Below are 25,671 nucleotides of genomic sequence, written 5' to 3' on the forward strand. Positions count from 1 at the left end.
GATGAGATATCTCACGATGCAATGTAGTTCATTCGATGAGAAATCTCGGTGTTTCAATATCCATATAAAAGAAAAATTAAAAAATTTTGTATCTAAAAATATAGCACATTTTTTACGTAGTATTACTTTAGGAATATTCCTTGCAAGATGCCTCGCAAATTGATTTTTAGTTAAATCTCACGTCACTAAATAATAAATATTAATGATAAGATACGCGAGATATTAAGTTGTATATTAATTTACTGGTTCGATAATATTCCTAAGACAACCGTGTTCTATTTCTTTCAAAGTACAACATTTAGAGACACGGTTTTCGAATAAATTCATACATTTGCGAAGAATGTATTGATTCTTACTTTAATTTAAAAGTTTTCTTATTAAGACAAATTGCATTGTTTGAAAGGATCACTGATATTCACTAGAAGGGATAATGAAAAAAGCCATTGGTAAAAACAACGTTTATTGTCGTACATACATACACAGATACACAACTCAGACGTTAACATCGATAAACAATACATTCATTTGTTACTAATGAGAACGTTCATGAACCGATGATCGGGTGTGCAAAAGTAGATCTCGTTCCGTTCGTTCGATCACATTCATGCCTGAGCAACCGATTTTTCGAAATAAAATTTGTGGAAAGCGGCGAATAACGGTTCCCCCAACATGCACACGCACAAAATATGTATAAACAATTAACATCTACGTTCGCGTCCGAACGTATATTCGAAAATAACTGTACATCATATCTGTGTTCGGCAGTGTGACACGAGAGATTGGTCTAAAAATGAACATCCATCGATTCGGTAAATTCACATACACGCTTTCTACACGTGTATCTGGCAACGACAACAGTCCGCGAGCGTTTTATCGGTGATGGATGATTGTTCTACCGATTTACCGTATACAACTACAGTTATTGTCATAAAAAACCGTTCGTTATTTTTTTTTTTTTTTTTTCACCACAAAACGATGTATATCGATGCGTTTGACATAATCACACATGTGTGAACGATGACATCTATAATCCTAAAGGTTGTGCGTGTACTTTTCTACACGATAGAAGCGTCGCTGACCATTTCTCGCATTGGAGATAAAAAAGAATATAAAAACATTGTCTATGAATCGAAAATATGAATATTTAACGTAAAACATAACGAACGTTAGTTAGGATAAAATGGACTCTTGTTTTCAAAGATATTTTTTCTTCCTGCCTTTTCCTCATTTTTTTTCTTTTAGCCCCTTTTCTTTAATCCCTGTTCTCGTTTAATCCCCGTGAAAGGTGATTTGTACTCTTCCGTACATACGAAACAGCCGATTGTTTACGAGTTACAGATCACTATCACTAGGAAAGCGAACATTAATCCTACGCAGTTTAATCGCGAGTGTTGTCGCAGCGATGTGACGCTATTCTGAACGCTCAGTTGAGTCGGTGTTGAATGCGCTGGCGCAGGTGCAGGTGCCGGATATGATGAAACTTTCGATTTTTTCATTGTGACATCCGTCAACGTGTTCGAACTGTTTCTCCTTAACATCGGCTTTGTGTGACCCATATTTCCATTTTTCGACAATGAACCACCTTCCCGTCCAAATCCATGGTTCCCTGTTCTGTCCATTTGCTTCTTCGAGCCGTACTTGTCTAAGAAGTCCGTGTTGTGGCGAATAGGTATCGTCGTGGTTCGCGTCAAATGCAACTCTGTAACCATTTTATTTTCATATCATTTGTCAACGATGTATAGAATTCGATTTACGAAACAGTATATTTATTTATGAAAGAGCAACGAATATAAAGTGAAAAGAAAATATAATAATTTAGGTATCGCGTCTGCACATTTCCATCAAACATGTGTTGTATGTGTTCGATTGAACGAGTTACCGAAAAAAAGAAAAAAAAACAACGTGTTTACATCGATCTTCTAACGGGAGGAATTAAATTTTCGATCACATTCCGATGATATAAACGAAGAATACTTTGAAGAATATACGGTTATGATCTTTTAAAATCTTTAAGCTTCTGCAAGCTTTTGCCTTTACAACTCCCTTACTCTAGCACATGGAGGCGAACCGATATCGGTTTATATATGAGGAACATATATCAACGAATATAATTGCTTTCCGTGGGTACGTGTCAGAGAAAGCCGCGGTAAAGTTTTTCAAGCGTGAACGGCGCAAAGCTAACTATATATATTTCTTCTTCTTAATAAGTTAAATAAATAGTATTATTTTTTTAATGCTAGATGTAGCTACCAATGTATCGTTCGATTCTATTAAATATGTTTTTCTTATACCTCTGAAACAATCGTGGAAAAGATCTTTATCTGATGAAAATTATTAGCTATTATTTTAAACGAAGAAGAATCCTCTAGCGTTAAATATGTATATATGTAGAATTAACACAAAATTTCGAAAAGATTGATCGAACTACTGTATTTTCATCAAAATATTTCAAATTTATGAACTGCGTATACTTTGATAACATTTGATAACTGACTGTATGTATGAAGCGATATAGTAATCGGATGTGAAAAGATTACCTTGTAGTCTTATCGTTCCTTCGGCCTTGCCAAGCAAATTTTCCGCCGAGCAGCTGTAACTACCGAAGTCGTCCCTATTCAGTCTTCTGATGGTCAAGTTCAACTGATACGCATAATCGTTCAACGGAATCTCCGTTAGATCATGTTTCTCGTCCGACAGTAATTTCATACCTATAACAATCGTCTGTCGTAAGATTGGTTTAATATTATCCGTTCAAACACAAAACGGTAACGATCCCATTCGGATCAATATCTTTAGTGTTTATATTATCAGTCTATGTCTGATAGATATAAGAGCAATATCTTTCCTTATAGTAACTATCGTTTGACAATATTTTCACGTTTATTATTAAAAGATTTTTTGTTAAACGATGATAAAATTATCAAACAACGAAAAAAAGATAGAAATAGGAATAAAAAAGAGAAAAAGGAGAAGAAAACTTGAAGCACATACTAATTTTCACTCCTGATTTCCAAAGTTCAAACATGAATAACTTAAAGCTTGTCTAACTAAAACTTCTGAATCCTGGCTCTCTAGTACCCGACTGTAGTTCTGGTTTATCTCGAATCGATCGAATCTGAGCTATTTGAATTTGCTGAGAATGATGGTCAGCGTAACATATCTGAAAAAGCCAGTATATTATGTATATATATATCTGTCTGAATGGAACCATGTTGTTACTGCTCTGAGTCTGAATAGATAATACGAACCAACCTATATAACCATTAATATTGATTGGAGGATAGACGATAGAATTCACATAACAAGACGCGCGATAATGGTCACACTGAGAACGATGTTGAGAAATAACACGTGAGATTCAATATTATAATGCTCACCATCCTCCCTATACCATGTATTCAGTGCTTTCGGCCAGGACTCGACGTAGCAATGAAGAACGACGTCGCTGTTAACAGGTGCCGCTACTAATTGGTTCGAGACTTTAATCAGCGGTTTAACTGCATCGGAGAAAACTATAATTAATCACTGAAAGTTTCTTCGTCGAGGTGCCCGCCAATTTAACGGACCCGCCACTTCACTTACATCGTACGTTCACGTAATATCGTTTGCTGACCGTTGGCGGCACGCCGTTCGAGGCGATGCAAAGGTAAGAGCCCATCTCCTGCCGCAGAATGCTCGTCAGATGAAGTTGCTCCCCTTCGTACGACTTTACTGCGTCAAGCATTATCAACGGGTCATATGAAACGTCGGGTCAGACTCTCTAGACACATATATGTTATATCGATATTCCTATTCTATTTTACTGCCGTCGTTTAGACGGTAATTTTACCCTATTCCGACGATTGTAAAGTCTCCTTCAGGAATCCTATTGATATTTCTATTCTAAATCCTTAGAAGCCTAGAAGGATATTTGAAAGATATTGTACTTCACATGTAATTTTCATGTTTCTACTTTATGTCGAAATGGATTGGATGCAATTTTCTGAACATTATTTGACTGTTTACGGCAATTCATATTCTTGTAAATACGATTACAGAAATAGGATTTAAGAAATTTGTTTTATTTCTTTAATATTATAAAAAAACTATATTATAGATATTTTATGCTTTTCTACGTATTATGTGTATTTTTGCATCATCAAATTTTTTTATGTTATATTTAAATATCTATTTATAACGTTAGCTATGATAAACAAATCGAAATATAAATAAAATTCTTTACATGTTTCTACAAGCATAACGTCTTTCTATGATATACATACAGTATAAGGATGAATATTACTCTTTCGCTAAATTAACCTCATTATGAAGTTAATTCCATTCTTTCTCAATAACTTCAAAGTATTTCGTTTATAGACTATTTTGAAAATTTCCCAACAGGTTATATTATGTACCTGTTGTATACGAATCGTATCCCGTTTTAATATTCCGTATAACATTTTTATTGCGGTTTCCGGAGAACGTAACGTATGGGGAACGACGGTGGATCCGAATTGAGCTCATTAAGGAAGCCGAAACAACGAGAATACTCCCCTACGATGCGTTTTACGGAAAGATCGTCGAAGCGCCGGCATGATATAGATTCTGAGTGGTAGACACTTTTGCGGCGCAATGTACACAGCGAATATTGCAATCGGGTATGCGAATCGATGGGGTCGGCGAAGAGGAAATATATGTAAAGTCAACATCCATCACTCACTGTTAGAAAGGCTAATCGGCTGGTTGATTTTCTGCGGAACGCGATGGACCAGACAGGATCGCGCTTTCACGTTGATACGTTCAACGAATATCTCGTTGCGCGGAACGGAACTGTATTGAAATACTAGAGGCACATTATACTTATGTACTTATTCATGTATGCATCTTTTTTATAAGCACCAGGAACAAGATTTAATTCATGCAAATCAGACGCTCTTAACTGTTTAATAATAAAAATACATATTGAATACATATTGAAAATTGAATTATATACATATTGAAAAGTTTGCCGTGTTTCCTAATATTCATGATTTATAAAGGAAATAACAAATAGTATTGTTCACTTTTAACAGGGTTATTAAAAGCTTCATTTATTCTGCTGTCGGTTTTGCAAACAGTAAACTTTAAATAAATTTCCGGCATTATAGAACATTTCAATTCGAAATTATTTTAATACAGCGTAAGAAGTTTTTTAATCGCAACTAGAATAATAGAAATATGCGAAAGTATCTTCTTCTAAAAATGTATATCTATAATATCAAATATTCATCCGTTTTCAATGAAAAATCCAAGTTTTTAATAATCTACGCGATTAAAGATAAAAATCATCGGTGATGTCGGACCTAAAGCTTGCTTGAATCACTGATTGATCAAGATCATTCAAATTGGTAGTATCGTCGGTATAAACTATCAGAAATCATAATAATTCTGGAAAATGTTACCTCGTTGAACACCATGCTCCGTTCGAAGAGTAATATTTCGTCCATCTTCTCGTCGCCAGGTGACCACAGGTTTCGGTGTTCCTGTGGCGCGACACCGCAGTCGCAGATCACTGTTCTCTTTCGCCGTTAGGAGATCGGCCGAATCGTCCAAATCCATGATATCGGGCGGTATCACTACCTTCATGTGACCAATCTACGCAAAGATCGTTACAGACTATCGTATACCACCATTTGTCCGCATGTGGAGAAGCATAGTCTGACCCATACTGTTCCAACCTACTCTTCTACGTTTCTCCCTCGAAACATTTAAATCAAGCTTAACTCGCGGATTCAAACCTCAACAAATACGGCTGTTCCAACATTGAGACTTTCCTTTAATCTAGGTTTATCATCGGAAAAAATATATACGATATATACCAGTTGACCAATCGTAACGATAACACTGAAAAACACAATGAAACGAATCGTCTCATATTTTATATCTGCTTCGTTTTATTTCGCGTATTTTCGTTCGCCCTTTCGCGACGAAATTTTATATTCAATTTTGTCGATTTTATCAACGGCTATCCCTTCGATAGTAATATTTTCAACGTGTCAACCGTGTTAGCTCCAATCGACGGTAATGCAACAAACGTTATTTATTAACTCGTCTCCCTTCGTCCGTATTGTATCGTATATACGATATCGAGACGATTTAATAAAAGCAACATACAAAAATAATAATTATCATGTATATAGATACATATATCTACTTTTAGGTAGAACCAAAATATGGAACCAAGTAAGCTGGTTTAATAATAATCAGATGAACGTACGAAGATGAACGTACGTACTAACCTGACTCCTCATAGGATCTGTATTAACTTGACACATGTACGTGCCAGAGTCGTTCGGTTGGACGTTGGTCACGTGCAGTTTCCACGTGTTATGTCCATTGTGAGTGACAGACAACCGTGGGTTTTGAGCGACCATGTGCGTATGAATGGCCAGGATAGCTTTCGAGTCGGACTTCATCCAAGCGACCTGCATAATACAATCACGGAGCATGAATGTTCTCGCAGTTTCAGCAACCGATTATAAACCGCAACTCGCTGCCCGCATTACTTACACTGCTCACCCCCTTATAATACCGTCGTTTTAGAATTAGTTTGTTATGAATGATGTATCTTGTTCTGCCTAGTCAGTAAATAACGAATGGCGTGCATATGTATATGTATATGTATATATATATATATGTACATTCCCGCTTGTAATACATTCTCCGGTTCAATAAGGTTCACGTGGGCGAACCCTGCAATAAGAATAATGCGTTCCTCGCTCGAATGTACCAAGACTGATTACTGGAGTTGTAAATGCTGCCGCTTTACTGTCTATTGAACGTTCCTAGGTATTACCTTGGTTACTTTCTTGATTAGGCAGTTAAACCTACCCGGTTAGAGCGGCCAAGGCATTCTTCGTTTCAAGGTATTCTTCTTATTACGCTCTTTTCTTTGCCTTTCTTTCGGACCTTGCACTCGTTTACGAGGTATGAATAATAAATTTCGAAAGGAACGTTCCTCGTTGGACGAGTGTTCCAGTGAGTCGAAGGCAGGAAATACGGAATACGAATGGATAGAATTCTGTTTAACATACCTTTTTTCTGTTGGTGTTGTCCTTGTTATAGTCACACGTGAACAAAAAAATAAACATGAAAAAGGGGGGAAATTATGGTAGGAAAAAAATGCAGATAATTTACCTTTCGCAAGCTGTTACGTTAAGATAAAAGAATATTATTTACACGCACGCGAATTATATATTTCAAGCGATATATGAGAACAAGTTTCTCCCTGCGCGAACGTAAAATGTTCTCTCCGATTTCCTTCTGCATTCATGAATTCCGACATAAATGCGCCCGTTAAGACTCGGAACGTAAATATTATACCGCAATAAGAAAGGAACTGGAGAAAAAAGAGTCGTATTACGGCGTAATTCAACTCTTATTTTCCATTTGTTGCTCCCTGGAAACGAACAATGTCGAAATTAAAGGAACGTATTCCGCGGTTGTCTCGTAAAGGAAAAAAGGAAAATAAAACAATGGGGTAACGTTAGACGAATTTCGCCAACTAAACGAGCATCAATCGCGATCTGCTCGTTGTATGAGTTTGAAATTTCGTTTGTACGTTCACCACCCCCTCCCACTCCCCAATGAAGCGTAATTATTTACTAGAGTATCCTGACGCGAGTGAATGAACACTGTTATTGGATTCCAGGATTCAAATTCCGATCGGTGATCGTACTTCCCCGTTTGGTCCCGTTTGTACGAACATACGTCCTGCGTGCTCGATCTGTCGTATTTCAAACGACGGTTCTATTGAACGGGTGAAAGGGATTTTAAATCGGTAGAACAAAAGCGGCGTTTTGATCGAGCGCCAATGGAATTTAAGGTGTGCATAAATAACGCTGATGGACCGTTCTGCCCGACAGAATAATTCTACGTGTTGGCGGGAAAAAATTTTTTTTCTCTCTACGCAAACAATAAGCGATCGAATGGTGGCTTTACGCGTATGGCATCTGTTATATCTCACGCGTTTAGAATGACATTGAATCGTCGAATACATCTCGCGTTTTCGATGGTACTCTAAAACGTATACCGATCGATGCCCCGATCGTTTAGAGTAATTACTTTTGACGCATCGTTCCTCCGCTGAATTTAAACAAATCTTGATCTCGATACGTTTGTGACACGCTGTCAAATATTATGGTATACGCAGAATCTGTAAAATAGAAGCTTTCGTAATCAAAATTACCTTTATCGATTTTTATTCTTTTTTCAGCAGGGAAAAAGATATACCGTAGCATGTTTATTTTTTGTTTAATGGATTTCCATTTTATTTTAACAGAATATTCATCATGTTACGTATAACCATCGTGACTGTTTTCTTTAATGTTTTACCGAAAAAATTGTATCTAGTCAAATTATGAAGTTGGAAATTAAATTGAAATAAAAGTGTTATTAACAAGAACAGAAGAAATAGATCCGCTCGCTTAGTGAGAAACAGTTCAAAAAAAAAATTTATTTCTGTAAAACCGATCAATTTTCATTTTGCAATAAATCAGAGCACAGATCGTTTTCAACGATATCGGTTTCATCATGTTGCGAGTCTGACTACTAGAATTTATCTAAAAAATCAACAAAATTCGCCAAGAGTTGTTTTCGTTATGGCCTCTTCAAACATGTTTTTTCCATTTTTGATATTCGACGCGATAAATTGTTTTGCATCGCGATATTTCGCTTTCCCTACAAAAAATCTCATATAGAGTTATTGCACTTTTAAAAACAGAAGCAAATGCTGCGAAGGGAAGAGAAAGGGAAAGGATACGGTGCTCTTGGACTGGTAGAAATCAGACCCATTCACGTTGTACGGTATATTAGCGACTCTGATTTATGTCTCTTCTTTCGAGCTTCCTTTCTTTTCTCCGGATACTCGCCTGCTCGCTGTAACATTCGAATTCCCTATGCTTCCACTTCTTCTACTTCTTTTTCTTCTTCTTCTTTCTCTGCTTCTCCTTTTTCTTTTCCTCCACTCTCTTGTGTCCTTTTCTATCCCTCGAATCCGACAGAACGAAATCCTCTGAACACCCGCCAAGAGCGTTTCATCTCGCGATAGAAGCGATTGTCGATTCGAGCGCGCAATCAAACTTGGACTTCTTCTCGAAAGTGAATTACTCGGCAGGTCTGTCCCGCGTGGGGCTCTGGACAGAAGTCTGGATGTGGACTGACGAAAGTGCAAACCTACGTGCTTTACCATAATCGACATCATACGTGTCTATTTCAACTGTATGTCGCCACTTACATATGTCCCATTGATTTCTTTTACGCACAAGCATGTATAACGTAGAAATATCAGGGAACGTTTGCAAATATTATACTCTGTTAACCAGCTTGGTTATGCAACGATAACTGCATTGTTCGATTTGACACGATCGCGTTTCAAGTCGTGGCCAAACATTTACGGAAATACGATTTAAGTCATTACTTACGATTTCGAAGCGTTGCTCCTAATCGACTTACTAATTACACCGACACGTGAATGCAATTACCTTGTAAGATTGAAGATGATTAACGACGCAGGTGAAGGAGACGTCACGACCTTGAATGACCGTATGGTTCTCCAGAAGTGCTAGAAATTCTGGCTGGATCTCGGACTTTGGCATCGCTTGACCTAGGCCAAGGGGAATTATACAGGGTATAATTAACGATCGTGGGATTAATGATCCAGCAACGTTACATCTAATTAATTTTAAGCGTTACGCTCCTCGAACGAAAACAATGTGCTTCAACGGGAGAATGCATCGTAGCGTTCGGATGACAGTTACGAATTCTACAATTTCATTGGACGTTTGCCTTTCTCCATATATTCTACCGGGCTCGATATTGATTTCTTTAATCTTTTACATCTCTCTTAACACGACCAGCTTAATCTAGCTCGTCATGCATATCGCTCCTCTATAGATTCATAGCGAGAGTGTACGAGGCAAAGTTATGGGGCAATAATTCTTTTTCCACTGAGCTATTCAGATTTAGTTTCTCTTCTTCGTTCAATGAGCTTTTTGTCCGTAGAGGTACGCGTGTGACGCGTGTCGTCTGAATATCGCATCGGCGAGAAATGAAAGAAACGAAAGAAAAAAAGGCAAGGAAGACCAGGGTGTCGCGTAGAGAAATGTTTATTAACTATATCAGAGTAAATTATATCAGAGCGTCGCACCCTCTGACACCTTATTAAATAATAAACGTTCCCTGCGGTGAGACGCGCGGGAAAGATGAATTTGAAGAGAGCGTTATGCCTTTGTCACGCGTTACCGGACGATGAAACGAGAAATTAGATATTAAACGAATATTTCGGGAGAAACTAGAGGACGGAGTAACGTTTAGCCGAGCTTCGCTCTTGTAATTTCTGCTTCGCGTTCACCTTGCGAACGGGAATGCTTTTACGGAAGCTCTGGAGACTTCCGATAGTGCTTTTAGGAGCATTTTATTTGATTCTTACCGAAAAGTGGAGCAAAGAAACACGGAGAGAAGGAAAAGTAGCTACGGCACGATGCTATTACGATACAAGAGATTCGTTCGTATCATTTTGTACGGATTAAAAAACTTGTAACTTTTGCGCCCCGTGTTCCGACCAATTCAAACTTGTTCTTCTACGCCTCTTCTCGCCGCTACGATTGGATGAAGAGTGCTACTTCTGATTCTAAGGAGAGAGAGAATATCTCATTTGATTCTTACCGAAACTCGAATACAGGAAGGCAGCAAGGAAGAAGCAGAGAACAATGTCCCGCGATGCCATACCATAGAGCAAGGCCATACGCCATACGTACTGCAACAAAAATGATTTATTCGTTTTTTTGACGAAAGGCAATCTTTCAGAATTAGTATATTTATCTTACGAACGTAAAAATCTTCTTCTATCCTGTTTTTGGTGATATAAAAAGTACAAGAACGCCAAAAAGTTTTAATGAACCTATTAACCGAGAAAGGGGGAGCGAATTAACTCGTTATTCAGATCCCAGTCTCTTGAAAATATGACGAGTTCTTTATTTATAAATATCCTATTGTTTAATACGTTTTAATACTATCGTTTAATCGTTTAATAATATCATTTTTGTTGAATATAAATTATATCATATTTACATTTGCAAAGATTAAAATTAAACTAATTAGAATTAACTTGTTTTGATCGATTTTTAATTATAGAAATTTTTGATTAAGAAATGATCTGATTGAAATATCAACCATCGATCGGTTCATAAACAATTATAATGGAATTTGATATGAATTTAATTTAGGTTACCTAATTTTACATAATTTTTAGACTACAGTAGATTCTATTAACCGAACATAATATTTCTCAGTAACGGATGTTCCTTTCCATTTCAAATATATACATATTTTATTGTATCAGTATTCAAGTATTCTTTCCTTTTAGCGTTTAATGAGCGTTAAATAACGAGCGTTAATGAGCGAAATAAAATACGACATAATTAAAAAACTTTAAGATGGTATAAATGCAACAGAATTAGCAAAAATACATGGTGTTGGGAAAGCCAAAATCGCAGGAATTATAAATCAAAAACATGATATTGAGAATCATCCAAAGCTCGTACATTCCTCTGACGTTGACAACAATAGAACAACCTTAAATATACCGATGTAACGAAATGGTTTCGTTGAAATAAGGATAATAATAACGACGATTTTACACAAGTGGAAATGGTATTTCTCAAGCCGAAGCATCCGCGATATTCGAAAAAGCGCTCGGATGATTCAAAGTACAAGAAAATTATGGCTCTATACGTTTACTTACGTTGAAATGATTATGTGACTTAGTAGCTGAAAAAGATATGGAATGCATCAGTATTTAAAGAAACTATCGATTAATCTTAATCTTTATTTGAATAAATGTAATTTCATATGAGAAAAGTGATTTTATTCTATGATTCGAAAATTCCATTATCCGAACAGTTTTGTTTCCCTATAGCTCGGATAAGAGCTCTGCTGGATTTAAATACAGTTTGTATTCGTCATTAATGGCATTTACCTAAATAAATATAAATAATAATAAACATAAAACATAAATATAAATAGAGACATAGTACTTCAGAATTACGCCCGATTTAACTATATCGATCTATTCGGTTAACAAACACAATAGCTTATTACGAGAATCTATCGAATTCTCTGACTCGGCCATAGTCTACCGCGATTACCATAACTTCCTGGTCCCTCGTGAGAAAGCATACAGGAACATACAATATACCAATATACGGCAATCGGTCGGGAAAGAGCCAGTGAAGGAAAGACGCATAATGCTTTGGTCGCTAAGGCGAAGTGAAGAATTTCGCATGGTCGTTCATGGGCGCGGGTTTGACGGGGTGGCACGGGGTCAAGCTGAATCGCGTGAATATTAACTCGACAGTTGGTCGCCACATAAACGCCAACCGTTGATATATCCCATCCTCACCCTCCTGCAGCCAGCACCGCAATAATACTCGAATAGTGGGTGACTGCCGCCTCTGCTCTTCCCTTTTCAGCCGCTACCCTTCGCCGAGTATCCTCCGCGACCCCACTACGAGCCGAGGCGAAGCGAGACCCGCGCGAAATACGCACACTCGCGCGACTAGAGGCCGGTCAAATGAAAATTTCGCTCGTGCCGAAGCCTGGCCTTTATGACTTCGGGCCACGTTCTCTTTGCATCGCCGAAAATTACGCCGCGACTGCGGTATTTAACTTAAATAACCATCCCCCTATCCCCTCTTTTAACCGACAATTTCAAGAGACAAAGACAGACAAAGGGTGAGTTTGGCAGGGATGGAGACCACCGGGAAAGTACGATACGCGTTTAATATCTTTCAAGGTTCGATGACCGATCCAGTTGTCCGGAAAGAAAGGCTACTGAGCTACATATCCGGAAGTTATATAGAGAGGATAAAAAGTTCGCTAAGTGGCTAGCATTATGATATAGGTACCTACATGAATGTATAATTGATCGTTTATAGAGCGAGTGTTATTAACACCCCCAAGATGGATATTATCGCAGACTTTAACACGCCTGGTACCGTGCCGTTTTCGCGAATGTTTCATTTCAAGCTTTATCTACCAATAATAGCGCACGTAGGTTTTTATTATATATGGATAGGTAAGGAATTGCTATTTTATTATTAACTCTAAAATTCGGTTTGTTATTTATGGAATTACGCGTTTCGTATTTAGCGTAGCAGAGTAAGATACTGATCCTCAAAAAATCCCACGCATCGAGGGTGTTAATATTATCTGAAACATTAAAAGGAATTTTTTCATGCATATCGGAAACATAGGACAGATGGGGTCAAGGAGCGGGTGCGTCAATGTCAAATGCAGCGGCACGCGTATATTTGACGAAATCATGGAGAGAAGCAAACGAATGTGCGCGAGCTAGAAAGTATGAAGTTAAACCTCTAAAAATTCGCCCGCGCTTTTCCTCGTACGTAACTCGGACCGACGAAAATTACGGCAGTGCCGACGCTGTGAACCACGACGGCCGACATGCATACATATTCCCGTTAAACAGTCCTGCGAAAGTGCATCGCGTTTCACTGGACTGCTGCTTTTTAGGCGGATATACGAGGCAGTCGAGTGGTGGCCATCAGCCGGCGACCGCTTTTTGTTGCCTCTTTTTCGTTGTTTTTACAATATTTACATGGAGACAACATCGTAACCATGACAGGAGAAAAAAGCTTTTAGCGATTACATTGTCGCATGTTGATTCCGAGAAGGCGAATCGTTGCGAAGAAGGATGGTTCTGTGAGGTACTAAGCGCAATTAGCGATCGTCTCGCGGTTTCCAATGGAAGAAAGCGAAAGACGGGAAGAATTTCAGAGCTACAAAACTGAGCAATTAATCGAACTGAAAATTACGATGGTCGATCGGTTAATAAATACGAATGTAATCGCAGTGTAGTCTGTGTAAACTTCAAACTTCTACGCTTGTGTAAATATTATTCTGTCTCTCTTTTTAATTAGTTTGCATAAATCTTTTCATCGTTGCTTTTATGCGAACGCGTATAATATTGTACAAACCGACTCGATTTTTATTATAATCAGACTGGACAATTGTTTCGATTATTTGATAGAGGATTTCTGAGCATCTCGAGCTGGTATCGCAGTCGAGAATATGGAATCTAGGTGTTTTGAACGTTGCTATTTATCTGGAACGTGAATATAATTAAATGCAAAACAGTATCACGCGATCTTTTGAATGTCCGTCATTAGCTGTACCATAGCAAATTAAACATCGAAACACCAATTTCCGCGCAGAGCATACATTTGCACATCTATCCAAAGTGTATGCACAGAGTATTATAAACGCGCGCACGAGAATTGCATGCTGTATTACCGAGAGAATGAATAACAGGCAACGAGTGCCTCTCTGAGAGGTCCAATAAGCTGTTCTGTTGGTCACTTTTGACTCGAAGGAAACTGGACGTGGTTTGGCTAACCAAAAGCGTCTTTGATTCTCCATATAAAGTCCATCTCTCTCTCTCTCCCTCCCTCCCACTCCTCAGTCTGTCTCTTCCTCTCGCTCTCTCTTTCTTCGTCTGAATATCACGGAAAATTTCTCCATGCACAATTACTAGCCGTATATCAATACCTTAATGTATTTTCCAACAGATACAAGCACATCAGAAGAGTTTAATACACCAAACGATACACGTACGCGCTTCATTGCATTCAAAATATCTTTGGACATAGAGAACAACGTTTGTTCAAAATTCGTTCTGGCCCTTTCATATGTAGTACGAAAATTAGGGCGAAAGGAGTCTCTAGAAGAGTTTGATTAATTTCGTCTTCATTAATTTCGAATGGTATTTAAACTGGACAACGTCCCCTAGATACGGTAAAAAATGTCTCACGCATGAGAACGACTGGGAGTTCCCTGAACGTAAAGTGCGTCCGGAAAGCTTCGAAGTCTGTTTGGGAGGTCTTAAACGTTAGAGTTTAACCGACACCCACAGCAGTACAAGAAGAACGCCTCGGTAAGAGAGTACCAAGATGTGTAGGCAAAAAGAAAGTAAGACGAGGGAAAGGGAAGAGAAAGGTAACTTCGGTTCTTCCACACACAGCAGCGGCCACGACTCGTCTTTTCTTTCGTTTCTTTCCGCCTCTTTGTCTAATACCCGTTCCTCTTACTCTTCTACTGGCTTTTCGCTGTTCTTCTCTGTCTTTTTTTTTTTCTTTTCTTTCCCTCGCTATCCTGACTTCTGAAGCGCGAAAGGAAATAAGAGTCGCTCCATGGCATCGTCTATCCGTTCATTTTACCAGGTTTGCTGTCGGAGCTATTACTTACGAGTTTCCACTTTCTTCCCGTTTTCTCCTCTTTCCCTTATTCCTGGGCTCTTTCTCTTGTTCGTTCAGGTATCGTTCTACCGTACAGTTAAAAACCGTACACAGTTTTCGAGCACTCTCATCGAATTCCGTCGGCCGAAGCTCCTTAGGTTCGTCGAGCGCCGGTTCCTTTGCATTCAGCTAATCTTCTCACCGGATTTACTTCGTCGAGTTTCTCGTTTTTGCCAGCAAGAACAAGCAACCTCCGTCCTAACTAAGTGCCACGAATCTTTCCGCGGTGGAAAACCGGGAGAAAAGAAGAAAAACAAAACAGTGTCTCCTTTTACGGGTTCCTGAAGGATCGATTTTTGCGGTCGCCTTTTACTTGGAGAACAACCGTAGTTGAATTAGCAAGGGTCAAAAGGTCGGGCGGAGGATGGAGAGCCAGGGGTATCTGCAAAACCCGTCACAAAGTGTTACAAACTCGTAATTCAATTCGGCTCGCAATTCGAGCAACTCCCGATAGATAATTCCTGCACTTTTGCACGACCAGCAGCGTGCCTCCATTAGGCCAGTTTACATGGTACACTTGCTAGAGCTCCAGCTAAATACCACACTCAGACTATCCTGTGAATCAGGCATTTGGCTAATACGACTTAAGTAGGCATCTCGATCGATTTTAACGCCATCTGGGCATACCCATATATGTAACGCTCGATCGATGTGAAAGCTGTTGTTTAAGGCCAAGCAGGTGCGTTATAATCAAGCATTCGGATGATTATGAAATTTGCATAGAATACGGTGAAGCGGTTGTTACGTGCATAACCGATCCTTCTGATAAAAACGAAAATCGATTACATCCCTCCATCGCAACCAAGTGTACAAAAGATCTTAACGATTTGCCTTCTTTAAGTCGACCTATAATCCTTAATTGAGGAAATTTTTATTCCTTAAAAAGCCCCCGTACCCGGAATACGAGCAACAAAAGTTCTCTAGCATATTCATTTTCCCCTCTTCCCCAGTGATCTGGGAAAGTGCAACTGTGTAGTCCTCTCGAACGTGTTCCTTCCCATCTCCTAGGCTTGCCTTTTCGCTTCCTTTCTCCTTCCTTTTATCCCTCCATTTTCTCTACGCTCCCGGCTTTCTCCCTCTTCAACACTCAGTGCTCGTTAATGTACCGAAAAGGTACAGGGAAATGGCGATTGACTATCGATGAGAGTCCGACCATTGCCGAAGGATGCAAACAACTTTTCGGAGTTTCGACCGAACTCGATACGTATTTACATACACGTTGGTTTAACGTTACTTGGAACCTGATTGTTCGCGATAAAAGGTACACGTGGGATCCTTATATTTAATTTACCGTGGCGGCCGGAGACAGCCGCTTTTGTCTTCGCGTATATTCACTAGTAATCGTCCATCGAATTCGACTGGATCAGAAACGATCGATATCGCCGCGAAATATGGATTCCAATTTGCATTGGAATTCCGATAGAACGTTTACTAAGCGTTTTAGCAAGCGATCAGTCTATTCGAACGATATGGATACTTGGGATTCTTTTCTCGAAAAAGTCAGCCAGTCTCGACTTTATTATCGATTAGCGCGAGTTCATCCGCGATAAAAGTTCGGTGTCACTTAAGAGAACGTTTGAAATTCCTTGTATACGAGGGCGGAGGACGGAGGATAACCGTGAAAGTTTCTATAAGCCATTAAACGGCACGGTCAATGGAAATCAGGAAAGTTCGATTCGATGATGTAGAGTCGTTCGACGAAAGCAGCGTCACACGTCCGAAAAGAAGAAAGACCTCGAACGTCCTCGAATCCTATATACCCTTTAATCTGTGCTAACACGAGTCACTACTGCGTAACATATGTGTCCAGAAATAACATTTTTTTTACCTGACTCGGAGGAGGGTGACACACAGCGGTACACCGGGAGAGGCACCCTTCATCGGCGAACTTCGATACTTCAAACTCTCGTCGGATTTCTGGGCAAACGTAATCGTGCTCCGATGGAGGCCGAGAGATCCATCAACTTCCTTTGTTAACGAAACAGGGTGCGATGATGTGAATCGTTAAAATTTTGCACGCGTGCATCGTCTCACGCGAGAAGTAATAATTAGCACTAGCAGGTAGCGTTAAAAAAAAAAAAGGGAACGCGTAGAGTCAGGCCTTCCTAACTTTCGCACAGAGAAAATTCTCGCTTTATTAAATTTTCCTGGCAACCCGTTGATCCGAACGGATACTCAAAAGCAATTTTATCTTCATCCTCGTTACCATGCACGCGTTCGCACGCTCCTGCTAATAGCTAATAGCCAGACCGGTAATATTTCATTTTTGATGAGATATCGCGGGATTGTGGGTACGCGAACGGTGGCATCCGCGTTCCAGAAAACCATTCAATTGCCATCGTTTTCCTTCCGCGGAGGCATCTTTCCTTAATCATTTTCTTCTTCCCGTCTACGTCCGTCGAAATCGAACGGGAAAGAAAGAAATGAAAAATGATTTCCCCCCGCGTGAAATCGGATCTTCGAATAGGTCTTACGTAGCCTAGGTATATATCGGGGCTTATCGATCGAACGTCTTCGAACTGGCTCCCACGGTATCCACGTAGCACCGCGGATCGTTCAACGAAACGCGGCAGAAGCACACGTAACGTACCACGAAATGGCAAATTGACTATCGATGAGCAGAGACTGCCACCAGAGTAATAGCCGCAGTTAGGTTTGCACGAGAATTCGAGTTTCTCCGCGTGCTGCTTTCTGTGCTGCTGCTGCTGCTGCTGGGTTACCCTCTCCTATCCTATTCTCTGTCTCTTCTCTTCTCCCTCGAGTAGAACGACAGAACTTAAGGATTGTGGTTTAAACTGTCTGTAAAGTTGGCTGCACCTTGACTTCGCTTCCTATGGCTTTCTGAAGCAACGACAGGCCATAGTTCGAGACCCGCGTATGTACCCGCGATACTCGCTCCCCAAGACTTTCACGAACGACTCCACCCGGTTGCATATACCATGCCACTGTCATGGATATCAGCGGAACGTGGCGCGAAAATATTACAGCAGCTTCGGCTAGACGGGGACGAAAATTCACTTATGCACTTCCGTCATGCCGTAAATTGAATCGAGGGAAATGAGGCACACGACCACTGGACGGCAACGATATGGAAGAGTCTTGCCGATGCACTAGACGCGAATCCACCGATCGAGGCCGATAGAAAAGTAAGTCAAACAAGATTGATAGAATTACGAACGAGCCAGGGATTTAAAGTCGTATAAGCCGCCCCTAGGTCTGGCTGCCATGCGTCGCTGCCGATCTCTCCTTCCGGCGGTCGTGACTGTCCGTGGAATTTCGACCAGGAATTTCCAACATCATGACATTGGGCTCCATAGCTCGGATGCACGAACTAGCATGGAAAATATCGGATGAATAGAGTTTAAGAATTGATGCTTCAATCTCGCCGAGAGAAGAGAGAACGGCGCTCGCTTGATGTAATGACACGTGTTGGTAAACCAGTCGTGTATTTGCGGTTTTCTAACGAGGGTCGTAATATCCATTGTGTCTGTATGTTTATTCTTTCTTGATGAATTCGTGAATAAATAAGCTCTCAGTGACGAAAATGCGTTTTAAGCACGAAATATTCATACTGTTTGTTATTCACGGTCTAACTTCGGTACAGCCCAACGTTAACATCACTTTTTGTTCTATACTGTACACCGTTTTGTTCCGGTACATTTTGCCTTGGAAAGTCGAAGCCTCGCTTCGTATTTTGTCATGGCGCCAAATGTTAGGTCTGACGCGTTCATTAATCACTCGAGATGAAGATGTCAATACGCAGGACGCGTTTCGTGTCAGTTGTATGCGTTCTTCCTGCTTTCCACGCTGAAATACTTGTACGTGTAGTGCTCTCTGACTGATCCCTGATGTTTATCAAGGAACAGTTTCCGAACTGCTGCGTAGGGGAGCGTCGAACAATGACAATGTGTAAACACGCGAACCGGTCAAGATGTACCAGAAACATCGTAGAGCTTCTAATCTCACTCGCACTGTGTTTCTCATAGATTCAATTATGACACTGGTTAGATTACTGTGCATGCATAGCGCTGTAAATTCTCTGAGAGTTCGAAGATCCTCCGACTCTCCGACTCTCCGTGGAGCCAAGTTATCTCCATGGGGAGAATCTTGCGGTCATTGTATCAAAGGATCGCTTACGGAAGAAAATGTTTACCCGCATCTTGTATTCTCTGTAGATCGATGGTAAATTATATTTTAATAATCGAGATAGCATTCGTCGTAGAAAAATAAATTTAAAACATAACTAACTAGATAATACTGACCAGATCTAAATAACTGAAAGCACAATCGGCACTGTTTGCAATTAAATGAATTATTTAACGTTCAATATTATTCATTTTGATTGATTCGATCAATTTGTACGGCGTATTAAAATGCGAGGAGATAATATTTACTAAATAACAATTTATCTGACGCTGCACGTTACGTCGTACATTATGTAGAAACGTGCCAATTCGACGTGTAGAAATGACTTAACAAAAATCGTATTGGTAGCAGAATTCTTGCGGTTAACACTGGCTGTTCTTCGTCATCAAATATTTGTTACGCGCGTCATTTCAATGCCAGAATAATGGCTAAATCAATTCGGTTGTAACAAGTAATTAAGCAAGGTTATATTAATATCAGACTGAATTGAGTGAATTATTGAAACATGTGAAATTTATTCAGTCGCGTCATTGACACGTACGATAGAGAATTCCAATTTCTATGATCGAATTCCAAACTAGCTTCAGTTTAAAATAAAAACATGCAACAGCATGTATTCCCTGTCGTTTACGACTATCCTTAATTATATGTAAATTTGCTAGAGATTACAGCGATCAGAGATACAAGTCGGCGAATCAGGTCAGCTTCCTGAAGAGTAACGAAACAGGGTTTAGAGTAAATTAGCAAGGAAAAAAGGCACATACGTAAAGAGGCTTAGAAGCGATAAACTTGGCACATAGCGCATCGTAGCACTTTGCAAGACCGCAAAATCCTTGTTTTCCTGCTTGCCATAAGTGGAGCCTAGGGATTTATCTAACATTTGAGCATCAAGTATGCTTCTACTCATGCGCTCCACCGATCCCCCGTGGTAATAAGACTCGATGGATTCGTAACAGGTTGCGGTTAGAGAGAAACTTATAGAAGATACGATGATTTCAGGGATTTTCATGCGGTAACTTGGCAACATTCGGGCATCAATTCGCATAGAGTCGATCGATCGAATTTTCATACATACAATGCGGTAAATTGATTTTAGCGAACATCAACCGTGGAAATAGGCCATTATGAATTCTAATACAATAATATATCAAGTGCCGACCAAATTATTGGAGAAGCGGCTCCGCGCGAACGTAATGCAGTGCCGAAACAGCCACGAGTCATACTGACAGAATCCACCGATAATTGCTAGGGAAGCGAAATGAGCGAGAGTAAGAGACCCTTTGATGAAAAATTTCTAATAAAAAGGTGCTAGGCGAATTCACAGAAACAAAGACTATCTTCCAAAGAAGGATGGGGCGGGCTGATTGTATTTTAATAAGCATTACGCGCGAATTGCTTTCAATCATAAACGTCTGCATCCTAAACAACAACTTAGCACTCGGATTTCGAAAGGATCAGACACGGAACCGAGCCCGAGGGATAAAGGAGCAATGGTGGAAAACGCGAAAGACGAAAACGAAAGAGTGAGAGACGCGAGTTATGCGCTACAAGCGGAACCAACACAGGAAGCTCATTAAGTTGCACCCCGCGGCTGAGCCGTGCACAGAGAGATACACCAGGTGCCCCTTTTACCCCCTTCAGTACGCTCGAAGAATCCCCACCTGTTTCGCCTGGTCTGTTGTTTGCCTGGATGCGCGACGCACGCCTTCTACGCATTCAGTGTCACCTTCGTTAGGCGACATTGAGAAAAAATTATGATAATGACGATCGTGCCCGAGGGAATTTCCGCACTGCGTTTTCTCCGAGATTCGAGTGCTTTCCTCTTCTCTCTCTCCCTCTCTTTCTCTTTCTTTCTCTTTCTCTCTCTCTCTCTCTTTCTTTCTCTCTCTCTCTCTCTCTCTCTCTCTCTCTCTCTCTCTCTCTCTCTCTCTCTCTCTCTCTCTCTCTCTCTCTGTGTTTTCCCTCGAATACCGGGCGAGACGACTCTATTCTGGCCTAGCGGCGAAGCCCCGCCAAAGCATTCAACCGTTCTCTCCGGCTAAATAAAAAATTTCGAACAGCCACGATATAAATTCGTATCGCCAGCCACGGATTTCTATCTCTAGATAAATAACCTCTAAATGATTCGATTGGCAGAGCTGAGCGTAAAAAACATAAACGCGTAGAGATTTTTCTTTTTCTCTTTCACTTTCCCAGTTCTTTGTATTTTTATTTTCTCCGCTTTTTTCGGTACGAGAACATAGTCGCTCGAGTTTCCCGCGCCACATAGGAAGCTTGATATCAAGAAAAATTGTATTTCTCGTTGGTTAGAACCTAATTATACGTGCTTGTCGTTCTTACTCAATCAGACGCGATACGACTCTGTAATGCGAAATTTCACTATTTTCTTTCCCTTTCGTGGAGCGAAATTGAATTCGACTAGTTGCTCTCGCGTCTCAACTTCCGGCCAACTATCGTCACTTTACCCATGGAACCAGCTGCCTCGCTGAACCTCTACTTCCGTTGACTTCAATCTTTTCTTTTTTTATCTTCTCTCCAAGCCCACTCGACGAGCAACGCTTACAACTACGGGCAAGTATACGTGTCTCGAAGATAAATCTGTACAGCTGACTAAGGGTGGGAAGAAGAAGAAGAAGAGGTGTGACTATAATAATTACCGACATCCGTCGATATATTGAATAGCAGTCGATGGTGAAAGGTAATAGGGGCATACCAATAACATCTAACGGAGAACGGTATCATCAGTCAATCTACTGGCACGGCATGTTTATTACGGGCACGAGTTACTGTCGGTGGAACAAATGCCTCTACCGAACGGAAAGCCACTCTAGCCAAACCTGTCCATTATTCCTGTCGTTCACTTTCGTCACTTTCCCCATATAACATCCCTCGTCACGATGCAACGTGTGCCACGATGAAAGGGTGCAGAAACAAGCGCGCCACTGTTGAAATTAGAAGTGGATTGCAATAAGGCAGTTCGATTTTTACGGTGCACTGGGGAAAACCTCGTTGATTAAGCGTGGATTATCGTACAGATTTGTTTCATTTTCTCTTCTCCTTCTTCTTCTTTTCCTTCTTCTTTTTTCGGTCATTTCCTTTTTCAAAATCCTTTCTTCGCTACAGTTTCGCTTATCCCTGCGATATTCGTTTCTTGAATTTCTTTTATCGAGTACCCGAATCGGAACTTTTGAAGGACTTTATGTTTACACCAATGAACGTGATCGAATCGGAACAAACATCGTAGCGAAGCTCGATGAAACTAAAGCTCCCTTTAATTGGAGAATAACCATGAGCGTAGCTGATTTGAAAATAGGAAACAAAAGTAAAAAAGCGGTTTATCTTTTTATAACAGCTTTCAAAGCTTTTCACGTCATACGTTTTACGTTCTTCCTGTTTATAACTGTTGTTGGATCTTTTTTCTAATGGTCAGAAATTTTCCGCCCACCCGTGTAATATCTACTCACCCCTGTGCAAATGCAATATCCCTGTAGTCACATTCTTATTCAATCCCCCTGGACTATGTCTAGTTTTTAATATATCTTCTGGACGTTTTCTTTTGTTCAAAGATACAGCGAACGGTGAAATGTTAATAAAATGAGTTCAGTTTACAGAATGTATAACAACACCGGTTTACATACAAAAGCTATTACTGGCGAGAAGACTGGTTAGAAAAAAGGATAAGCATAGACGTGGATCAGAATACGTTAATGGACCTGTTGTGAACTGAAGCTCACATTAAACTACTACGTTTCATCTACTTTCACCCTTTAAGAAACGAAAAATTAACAATCGATACAAAAAAGTGTTAAAGTCGAAATCTATAAGATTCATTCATAGTATATTTAAAATCTGTTTACGAATTATCTCTACGTACAACTAGTGTAAAACAAAAGAATTACATTCATGGTATTGCATATGTCGATTGAGAAATATCTAGGAATCCTCTATTTTGATTGCAGGGATAGGAATAAGATATCTGTTTCGCGTACACATACGAACGAAGGAAATGAGATTTGCTATGCATAGAAAAATAAACTGAACCTTGTTTCCATTTCCTGTTACAACTATATAAAATCCAATAGGCGTTCAACAGGGTACATAACGGTATTCGAATGGTAGGGATTTATCCGTTTCCATAGAAATATCAAATTCTTCTCAATCCTGTTCCAATCTTCGCAATTAAATGAAAAATGTGGTAAAAAGAGGGAGAATGGATAAAACAAAATACGACACGATCATTAGCACCGTTAATGTTAATTCCTGAATTTCATAAATTTTCGAATTCCCTGTGCTAATTATTTCGAAAGTCGTTCCATTGTAACGCTACTTGATAGAGAGCGATAAAAAAGGCGGGCGAAGAGAAACAGGATAACGGAAACATCGTAGCAGTTTTATTTAATTCAATCTTGAAAACTTTTAACTAAGGAAGACTTCGTAGACATCGCTTACTGCCACCCTTCCTTTCTCTCTCTATCCTTCTCCACCCTATACCATCATCGTCCCTTCTATTTCCCTATTCTCATTCTATCCCCCTTCCACATTCTCGGCCTCGCACTTCCACTATCATCGCGACATTGCCCGAATTTTGAACATTAGTTTGCGAACCATTTAGCACAACTACTCGGTGCTTGCGAGTGTAGTTCGAATCACAGCACATGCATCGGCGTGCAACTTAAACCGCAATACTTAGTACCGTAGTGCTCGCCGGTACAGTTATTGTACATTATGCTTGGCGAGTCTTCATCACTGTGGCAAAGCGTATAATAGCATTCGCGGGACATGCGCGAAGATAATTGGAAAAAGAATCGAGTACCATACACATACAGCGAGGACGATAAGAGTAAAAACTGTAAAAGCTATGATGATGCTCATGGTACTCAACATGCATAATTAGAAGATTGACTAGTTGAATAAGGTATGATCGATATTCTGTGACAGCTAATTTTATTGGAAAACTTCGCTCAACGAAACTTTTGTGATAATAAATACGTGTTGTATATTTAATAAAATACGCTCTTATCTTTAAGGGATTTGTAATTATTCAACAGTACAGATACTTGGAAATTAAGATCTTTCTTTTATCTTTAATTAATGATATTCTGTATGATGACACGCGTGTATATGACTTTTGTAATTTTTTAAGAAGGTATAAAAGTGAGCCAGCTTCGAATAAACCACGCAGTTCTTTTGATATAGGAAAAGAGCGCAATTTCACGTTACGCGTAATCCCTTAAAAGCAACTCTTATGTTAGTTAATTACCGTAAATGTACGAGTTAGTACGTCTTTCTAGAAATATTAATTACCCCTCGCTACCGGTATATTAATTTTACCTAGCGAAAATAATATATTCTTGGGGTTTCCTGATATTAAATATCATTGTAGAACTTTAAGAAGTTATCGGGTAATTAATAAGAAGACGTAAATTATTATAAGAAATAAAATTTCAATTCTTCCTCCTTCGCGCTTTTTTAAACCTATTATTTAATTGATTTGAATTCGATATAAATTATCAAGTCATATTTGGATTTCTATATGCTTCTTCTCACAGCATCTAATTTATTAAGGTACTAGCTATATTATAAAAATAAAATTTAAAAAGTGTGTAATATTATCATGGTTGTTACGATAAAATAACGTCTTTTTAATAAAAATTGCACTTTCTCCTATAACAATTCGTAGTTTATAGTTCGCACAAAAAGTTGTATACTATCCGCCAAAATTTAACTATCAAACTTTTTTTTCGTATAAGTAGGAAAAAACGGTTTAAAATTGAAAAGAAAAATCACATTACTCACCGCGCTTAAACGCGTGACGAAATTTAATATTGGACGTTGTCAGCCAATGACACAATGATCTGAGAGCATAACTGTTGCTCTTCTCGAAATGATGCTCGAATCAAGCGTAGCACAAATGTCAAGATGTGGCGCGTACCGTACTAACGGGCAGACGGTGCACGACTGTGCGCTGAACACCCTCGCAATCTCCCTTTCATGGGCTTTCTCACGGCGCGTCCACTCGTACATCGACTATCGCTGCTCCTCTACTCGGTCCTTTACCTCTCATCGAATCATAGCTTTTGCAACTTTGTACTTTATTATTTAATATAATTATTTTTATCTAACTCAACGCCATGTGTGCTACAAAAACAAATCCAACTTTTACAAAGAATAAGACATTTTTTTATAAGGGGATAAT

The 25,671-nt window shown here is 39.5% G+C and overlaps 1 protein-coding gene across 1 annotated transcript; it reads right to left on the reverse strand.

Annotated features, from left to right (window-relative positions):
- Window positions 1-443: 443 nt before the first annotated feature.
- LOC139988725 (lachesin) lies at window positions 444-25,521 on the reverse strand. The gene is made up of 9 exons (XM_072006418.1): window positions 25,272-25,521; window positions 10,684-10,774; window positions 9,501-9,622; window positions 6,258-6,443; window positions 5,421-5,613; window positions 3,583-3,711; window positions 3,378-3,497; window positions 2,538-2,708; window positions 444-1,699 (listed from the first exon to the last, which is right to left on the reverse strand). The coding sequence occupies exons 2-9, from the start codon at window positions 10,760-10,762 to the stop codon at window positions 1,326-1,328; spliced, it is 1,374 nt and encodes a 457-aa protein (XP_071862519.1). The 5' UTR covers window positions 10,763-10,774; window positions 25,272-25,521; the 3' UTR covers window positions 444-1,325.
- Between the last annotated feature and the right edge of the window lie 150 nt (window positions 25,522-25,671).

This window comes from Bombus fervidus, chromosome 7 (assembly GCF_041682495.2).
Source record: "Bombus fervidus isolate BK054 chromosome 7, iyBomFerv1, whole genome shotgun sequence".
NCBI classification, from domain to species: domain Eukaryota; kingdom Metazoa; phylum Arthropoda; class Insecta; order Hymenoptera; family Apidae; genus Bombus; species Bombus fervidus.

What these genes read in the sequence shown, in the direction of transcription:
- LOC139988725 (XM_072006418.1), bottom strand. Translation starts at nt 10,762, where the DNA reads ATGGCCTTGCTCTATGGTATGGCATCGCGGGACATTGTTCTCTGCTTC. An exon ending in ATCATCTTCAATCTTACAAG is followed by an intron (nt 6,444 to 9,500) that starts GTAATTGCATTC and finishes TGTATTATGCAG; the next exon opens with GTCGCTTGGATGAAGTCCGA. An exon ending in AGGAACGATAAGACTACAAG is followed by an intron (nt 1,700 to 2,537) that starts GTAATCTTTTCA and finishes AAATGGTTACAG; the next exon opens with AGTTGCATTTGACGCGAACC.